The sequence below is a fragment of the Cervus canadensis genome, chromosome 7 (assembly GCF_019320065.1).
Source record: "Cervus canadensis isolate Bull #8, Minnesota chromosome 7, ASM1932006v1, whole genome shotgun sequence".
NCBI lineage: Eukaryota > Metazoa > Chordata > Mammalia > Artiodactyla > Cervidae > Cervus > Cervus canadensis.
The window spans coordinates 84,908,682-84,917,387 of NC_057392.1; the positions used below are offsets into that span (position 1 = coordinate 84,908,682).

The 8,706-nt window shown below is 46.4% G+C and overlaps 1 protein-coding gene across 2 annotated transcripts in view; it reads right to left on the bottom strand.

Annotated features, from left to right (window-relative positions):
• Positions 1-7,170, bottom strand: part of GMPS (guanine monophosphate synthase) — a 68,491-nt gene extending 61,321 nt beyond the window's left edge. The window contains exon 1 of one of the 2 annotated variants that reach the window (XM_043473931.1): positions 6,819-7,170. In XM_043473931.1, the coding sequence (XP_043329866.1) occupies positions 6,819-6,845 (27 nt within the window). In that variant the 5' untranslated portion in view covers positions 6,846-7,170. Of the gene's footprint in view, positions 1-6,620; positions 6,739-6,818 lie in introns of those variants that run through there. The other variant, XM_043473932.1, reaches the window with a different exon arrangement.
• Between the last annotated feature and the right edge of the window lie 1,536 nt (positions 7,171-8,706).

The window sequence follows — 8,706 nt, forward strand, 5'->3', positions numbered from 1 at the left end:
AGGGAGAGGCCTGCATCTGCTAAGTCACTTCAGTTGTGCCCGACTCTTCACAACCCTATGGACTGCAGTCTGCCGGGCTCCTCTGTCCACAGGATTCTCTAGGCAAGAATACTGGAGTGGATTGCCATGCCCTCCTCCAGGGGATCTTCCTGACCCAGGGATCGAACTTGCATCTCCTATATTAAGTCTCCTGCACTGGCAAAGCGGATTCTTTACCACTAGCGCCACCTGGGAAACCCTGGGAGAAGCAGGGTGGTGGAAAATGAGGACTGATTGCTAAAGGGTACAGAATTTCTTTTGTGGATAATGAGAATGTTTTAAAATTGACTGTGGTGATGGTGGCACAAATCTGTGCATACACTAATAACTACTGAATTGTGTTCTTTAAACGGAGTGAATTTTATGGTATTTGAATCATAACTCAAGCTGTTGTACAACAGAATCTACCTGGTAGATACAGATGCCGACTAAAATTTCTTTCAACTTGCCTGTCGTTTTGAAATTTTTCATGAAATGTTAAAGGAGGGAAAAAAATCACAGCATAAAAATGTTTCACTATTACCAGTAATACATCAAAACAATCATCTATCTACAATCATTGTATTCATCTAAGAGTCTCCCAAATTAATTAGAGATTGTTCACTGAAAATTTGTCCAAAGCAGATTTTAGAATTCTGTAGTCCCTGGCTTACATTCACAATAACACTCAGGGGATAAGAATTAGTTCTCCAAATTACAGACAAGGTGAGGCTGACTTAATTTTACATAAACCTCCATGAGTTTTGAGAATGAAAAAGGTTCTGTTCTCCAGCTGACGAACAAGAGAAATAGGGAATTTCACATGTCCAGGCAGTTTTAGAAGTTTGGAAAATGTCCTCTGTAAATGTTATGGCAGACTAGAACAAATTATTTTACCTTTTGGTCAGTTTCAACACTGCTGGTTCTCAACGTTTAGAAAGTTAATTTTGGCACTCAGTTTTTAAGTTCAGAATAACTCTTAGAATGTATACTAATTTAGAAAAGAAAAAAACTTTTAATGTATACACATTAGGCTTGAATTTTAGCCAAATTTTAAATATAGTCACTAGAGAAATCAAAATTCAAATTCAGGATGATGTACTCCATAACTGAAGTGAACATATGGCCCAGTTTGCCCAGAACTGTCCTAATTTACACCTGTTATTCCAACAGCCGACCCAATGTAACATATGTCGCATGCCTTTCATTTTTAACATACTATTATGAATAACTGCATTAAAGTAAGATAGTGAGGATTTATTATACTTCCACCTTCTGCCATGGCTTTACCTAGTACTCTGTTGAAGTGCAGGTGCAGTGAACAGATTCTCACTGGTTCACTCTAAAAGCCAACCACTGAGAACCCATCTCTCGCTCCTGACACTTTCCTGATAGAATAAGGACAAAGTACACTTGGAACCTGGACACTGCAATGACTGGTAGCTAACCAGCCAGTCACGGTGCTGACGGAGGAAGGTCTGAGGCCGCCGCTCTGGCCAGCCGCTTGGTGAACCTGCCGGTAGTACCACTGCCGTTCTTCAGGTTGCAAAATGCACGTGACCTCCAGGCCTCTATCAGCTGAATCGGGGGGATGCACAGCTGTGTGTGAACTACATGCAGGAAAGAGACTGTGAGCTCCTGTGCAAAACGTACAGAGAGAGCAATCTGAACTTATACTACAGTAGTGTTGCCATTGATTTAATTGGATTTACACAACACAACAAATATTTTGTTTGATAATATTTTACAACAATTATTATAAATTTAAACGATTTTTAGCACCTCCTTTGATGTTCAAGTGTCCCAGTTTACATAGAGTATATGGTCACACTACTATAAACAAACACCTTATTCCCTATAAAGTTGTAGTGGACCATATTAGGGAATCTATAAATCTAAATCTAACTACATAAAGTATCTCCTAGGTCCTCAAAACCATTAACCCGAAGGGATGGCAGGCAAGGGTCAGCCAACAAGAAAACCAACTAATATCACACTATTACTCTAGTAAAACTATTTTTTTAACCAATGTGATTCTTGAACAACAACAACAACAAAAAACTATTCCCCAACAAGCAAGAATAGTCCACACAACCTAGAACTATATATGCGATCACAAAAGATTCTAAGTTCTCTTACTTCTTTTTTGGTTCACAAAGTGCTTCTAAATCACATATTAACCCTGAGGACTTCATTCATTTTGAGCATTTAAACAGAGTTTAGGTTAGAAGGAGGCATGAAAGTACTGTGCTGTGCTGAGTCGCTTCAGCTGTGTGTGACTCTGCAACCCTGTGGACTGTAGTCTGCCGGGCTCCTCTGTCCCTGGGGATTCACCAGGCAAGAACACTGGAGTGGATTACCAAGCCCTACTTCAGGGGATCTTCCCCACCCAGGGATAGAACCTTCATCTCTTACATCTCCTGCATTGGCAGGTGGGTTCTTTACCACTAGCGCCACCGGGGAAGCCCTTAAGTACCCATAACAAAAGAGAATTTCATCACTTTGGATATCAAATAATTATTCATTCCTTTCTCCAAACTGCACTGATTAATATATAATTCATTAAAGAGACTTAAAGAGTATCAAATACATTAAGTATAAGACAAATCTGTGTTTTTTAAAAAATTCTTAAAAGACAACTATTATCCATAATTGACAAGTTGGCCCATGCTAAATTAAAGACAAAGTCATCTGAGATTTCTGAAGGAATTTCAAAACCTTTCAAGTCTAAGAACAGAAAAACAATTAAAAAAAAAAAAAAACCCAAAAACAAACCATTCCTTTTGTCTGTAACAGCTCTTCTAGTCTAGGTGAATACCTTAACAGATGAGATGAAATCTGAAAGGGAAAAGAAAAAAAAACCAATCCACCTCGACCTTTGAAAAAAATGTACTTATAGAGTGGGAAAGATCCCCTGGAGAAGAAATTGCAACTCCAGTATTCTCACCAGGAAAATCCCAAGGACAGTAGAGCCTGGTGGACTACAGTCTGCAGGGTTAAAAAGTGTCGGTTGGACACAACTGAATGACAGAGCACAGCACAATAGGGTTACCTTTATAAAGGACAGTTGTTCAATTCTCAAAGTATCCCACATAAACATCTCAGGTCATCTTTCCATTCAATTCAAAACTTACATTTTAAAATGCAAATTCAAATTTTCAGCATTAGATATCAACTAAAGATCCTATATAACATGCAATTAACAGTATTTATTTTTTAAAAACCCTTAAATCCAAGTACAATATAACTTAGTCAACATCTCAGTGAAAGTAGTAGGGCAGATCCTACATCTATTCCAACCAAATGAGTTTAAGGCTCAGGACTTCCCTGGTGGCACAGTGGATTAGAATCTACCTGCCAATCCATGGGGTTGAGCCCTCGTCCGGGAAGATCCCACATGCAGCTAACAACTAAGCCCATGACCACAAGTACTGAGCCCATGTGCCACAACTACCAAGCCCAAGCACCTAAAGATTGTGCTCCGCGACAGAAGCCACAATGAGAAGTCCATGCACTGCAAGTTTGAGTAGCCAGATCCCTCTCACAAGGAGAGAAAGCCAGTGAAAAGCAATGAAGACTCTGAGCAGCCAAAATAAAGTGTCTAAGGCTTAGATGGGACCAACAATGGAAAATCTGACAAGCAGCCCAAACAGCATTACTCTCACAATCTTGCCTTAATAATACTGAAAAGTTACTGTCTAATATTTTCTATATACATATATTCATATATAACACTGAATGGTTGTAAAAAGTTTTTAAAGAGCTGACTACCTTGTTCATATAAGGTATGCTCTTGTTCATGTAAGATCTTAACTAAATAATATTATGTCAGATCTTTAAGGAAAAGAATACTCTCTGCCTTGGATGGTTAACCTAAGTAGCCCTGAAGAAAAAGAAAAGTTAGATTCTAATTCCAGCTGTTTTTTCAGCGTAGGAAGCTAGAAAACAAAGATACTTTCCAGCTTTAAAATGATATTCTGTGGATAAAACTAATGAAAACAGCCCAAATACTTTTACAGAATTTAGGTGGGTCTCTCCCTAATGTCCCTTGAACTGCAAGGAGATCCAACCAGTCCATCCTAAAGGAGATCAGTCCTGGGTGTTCACTGGAAGGACTGATGCTAAAGCTGAAACTCCAATATTTTGGCCACCTCATGAGAAGAGCTGACTCATTGGAAAAGACCCTGATGCTGGGAGGGATTGGGGGCAGGAGGAGAAGGGGAAGACAGAGGATGAGATGGCTGGATGGCATCACCGACTCGATGGACATGAGTTTGAGTCAACTCCGGGAGCTGGTGATGGACAGGGAGCCTGGCGTGCTGCGATTCATGGGGTCGCGAAGAGTCGGATACGACTGAGCGACTGAACTAAACTGAACTCCTAATGTCTATCATGAAGAAATGTTATTTTAGAAAAAACCCTGAAAAATACTGAAATGTACAACAGGAATCAAATTCAGCTCTTTCTCCATTCTCATTTATCAACTAGGACTTACACACAGCTATCAGAGGCACAACAGATGTACAAAGTAAGTCTGGGTCCAGTACTTGTATTTCATGCCAGAAAGAAAGGTGCTTCAGTGGTAAGCTATAGAAAATAGATGTCTACTTAGATTTCTGGGTGGACCCTCAGAATATCACATTTAACCCACTTTACTATGCATATTCCCCCATATTTAAACATCTCTTTACCAGACATGTTCCTTATGATCACCGTTTACAACACCATTTACAGAGATTTTTCCCCCCTTTTTAGGAGCATATGAAATAATCATAGGTTTGATGAAATGTTATTTTCCTGGATTGCTCCTCCTGAAAATGCTTTCAATTCGATTGACATCTAATTGTTAGCAAAGTTTAAAAAAAAAAAACAAAAACCATGGTTAGCTTTCATGTACTTTCAATGCCTGAGATCCAGGTTGGATCCCTGATCTGGGAACTAACATCCCAGTCATGCAGCATGGCCAAAAAACAGAAAAGACACATTGTTTGCTTATACTACAAAACCACCTTGAAATAAGGGTAATCAGTGATTCACCAGAGTCTCAAATATATCTAACTGGTAAGATTCCCTGTAAAATTCCAGTTGAAAAAAACAAAAACATACTAGCTAGAAAAAAAATAGTGTACGTTCTTTACACCTGAATCAGGTAAAGTAATTTGGAAACTGAATCTTTAACTTTCTGCTGTCACTTAATTTTGGAAAATACTGTTTTCAAATCGGCACATATTTTTCAAAGTCTGCAAATGAGGTTTGAATCCTCCTAACAGTCATTTCCCTTACCAGCACAAAGATGACTCTTTTCAACGAGTTTACGACTCAAAATTAAAGCGAAGAAAAATGCTTTGTAAGTTAACTTGTGTACACGACAGAGCTGTACGTTAAGATCTACAGAAGCTTCTTTTAAAATCTTCAGGAAGAGTTCCAACTAGTCTGAGCATCCGTTTCCTCGGTTTAGAAGTTCATTAGCTACCTTATTAATCTTTACTCACTTGTTCAACAAATAACTTTTCTGAATATTTACTACAGACTAAGCAATTACTCACGGAGAGGGCCAAGATGTGACGAGGCACCACGTTTTAAGAGAATATGCTGCCTTTAAAGGCACTACCTGACGTCTCAACTTTCACACACCTGAATGAAACGCAGCCAGGCCCTAACAGCGTATAGAAGAGGCACACCTCGCTTAAGTATAAATCCCGATTCAAAACCGCGCAGCTTCCCGCTGACAACATGGACTGCGGGGGTCTGAAAGAACTCCGGGCCAACGACAATTTTAACACAGAAGTGAAAGCGAAGGGGCTCCGTTCGGAAGCGAGACGAAAAAGAAGAGGGTCTAAAGACAAAAAGTGAGTCGGAGGTGACGAGAAACGCAGCGGCGGCCCAAACTGCTCTCGGCACTCCGCACCTCGAGTGAACTTCCCCAGCCCCGGGGACTCGCGACTTCCCGGCCCCAGGGAGCGGCGGCGGCGGCCGGCGTAGCGGAGGGGGCTCCCCGAGGTCCGGCGCCGGCCCCACCGCCCACCGACGAGCAAGACAAGGAGTGGGCGGGGCTGGACACCCGCTCCTTCCCTCGGAGAAGGCTGGGGGGAGGGGGCGGCGTGAGCGACCCTCCCGCCCCCGGAGCCGACGGGGAGGGGGCCGTCACTCGGCCTCACCCAGGGCCGGCCTCGCCGCCCCGGACCCCAAGGCCGACGTGGGGGAACTGGGCTAGCCTCACCGAAGGCAGGCGGGAAACCGGGTGGCGGGAAGACGGAGGCCGGCCCAGCTCGAATACCGCACGCGAGGCCCTGACCCTACCCTGCCTTCGGTGGGCCCGCGGAGCTCCACAAAAGGCTCCCCGGCTCCCGAAGAGACGGGGTGAGGGCTGAGGAAGCCCCCCTCTCTCTCACACACACACTCGCTCACTCACTCACACACACACACCCGCTCGCCTCCCTACCCCCACCCTCGGGCCGCCCTCCGCGGGCTCCGCGCCCCACAGCAACGCCGGGGAGGCGGGGGCCAGCGCGGCTCGGCCGCGGAAAGCTGACGCCCTCCCCGACGCCCAGAGCTCGGCGGGCGCGGGAACCCCGACACGCAGACAAAAATCAACAAAGCACCTGCCGCTCGCGAGGAGAAAACAAGCCACAGGCCCCGACCGCCTGCTCTCCGACACGCCGCTGCCCGGGCCGCAGGGTTGCGCTGGCGGGCTAGGGGGAGGAAGCAGGGAAGGGCCCCACGCGGTGACTCCCCGACCCCGGAACCTGGCCTCCGTCCGGAAGCGGTGAGGCAGGGACCCCCCCACGCCAGAGACTGACCTTGGAGTCTCCGTTGCACAGCGCCATCGGGTCTGGGGCCGCGGCGGCGGCCAGAGATGAGACGGGGCGGGAGAGGGCCGCGAGGGTCGACGCCACGGACCACGACTAAGAAGGAGGCCTGGTCGAGGAGCCGGCAGGCAAGAGGCGCGGAGAGCAGCCAGCTGCCTGCGAAGCGCCGAGTAGAGAAGCAGCCGCGGAGCGCGGGCCCCAGCGCCGCGGGAGAGCAGACCAGCAGCGCGCACGCTGCCCCCGCCTCCTGCTTCCGCCCCGGCCGGCCACTGGGAGGAGCCAGAGCCCGTGTGGCTAGGCTGCTGAGCGGCGGACACCCGCAGCTGCCGCGGCAGCCACCGAATAAGCCCGCCTCTGGGGGAGGGGACGTCGGCGTCCGGCCCCGCCTCCAGATCAGTCTCCACCGCCGAGGCCCGCCCCCAGGAAAAGAAACCCACGGGTCCCCGGCCTGCCGGCCCACGAGAGGCGGGGCCTGCGGGTCATGGCCCCGCCCCACCCCGCTCTGGCCCGCCCTTGGAAGGAGGAGCCGGCGGCAACTAGCTTAGCTGCCCCTGTCCCGCCTCCGCACCCGGCAGCCGGCGCGGCTTGGAGGGCCTGTGGCGCTCTACCCCACCCCCGGCCGCTAAAGCCGGCCTTGGATGAAAACCCAAGCCGCAGTCCTCTTGCTGTTTGCCGGCCGGCCTGCAGCCTTGGACGGCTGTGAAAGACTTGCCCTGAGAAGGCGGCCTCCGGAGAAGCTGGGTCTCTGGGGAACGCTTACCGGGTGGTGCGGCCTCATCTCAGGTTGCGGCCCATGGGGGGAGGCCAAAGCTGCTTTGAAGAGTTTCGTGGTGACACAGCCGTGGGCTTAAAAGTGATACTTGATCACTTAGGTCCGTCAGAAGTTCTACCTCGGGTGCAGAATTTTCAAAAGGAAGGGGTTTGGGAGCGGCAATCTGATGGAAAACTGAACCCGAGGACAGGAGCTCTGTTTGCACAGCGGTGTTTTTATTTTTATTTGGATATTTTGTGGGGAAGAGGGAGCAGTCTTTCCAGCTACTTCATGGCATCCATCAATGCAAGGTATTACAGTTCCTTGAATTTGGCCACCTAGGGGTCTAAATCAGGGTTGGAGAGTGAATAATAACACTTGGAACAGCTTCAGTGTACAAAGCCCTTTAACAAATATTCCGTCATTTATAATACAGGCAACATTTGCTGAGCTCATGCTGTGCCAAACTCTAGTCCAGGTATTAAAGGGCTAGAGTAAGACAGCCCAAACTTCCAAAATCTCATTTTATTCTAACTAATCCCCTGGAAGTAGTGCAGTAAGATTGATGTTCTTATACACTTTTACTAATAAGAAAATTGTCATTGAGATTATGTGCTTCTCCATCAAGAGGCTCCTGATCTGGGAAAGAATAGACGGTTTGTTAGTAAAACATTTACATGAACAAAAAGCCCAAGGCCTTCCTAGACCTCAGACTCAAAGAAAGTATTTTACTTACCTTTTTCTGAGGAGAAAAATGGATACTTGAACTGTCTAAAGCCATGGAGATTGTGTTCTGTTGATAGGTCTGAGTGAATAAACCAGAGAACAGTGTCCTAACCAATAGGAGAAGTGCATCAACATCCACCTGGAATGGAATGGAATGTGATGTGCTGGCATTCAGGATTGGTTAAACCTCACTGGTATTAGATAATGCCTAGTTTAAATATATTCTAGTGGTCACTTGTGCTTATGGCTAAGAACATCAGCATGTACCACAATCCTTGTAGCTTAAGTCTTCTGCAACTTTTCACTCCGTTCACCCCTTCCTCCTTCTTGAAAATGGATTTCCCTACAAGGCACCATAGAGATGTCTTTTCACCTCCATGATTGTTGTCCATCACCTTTTCT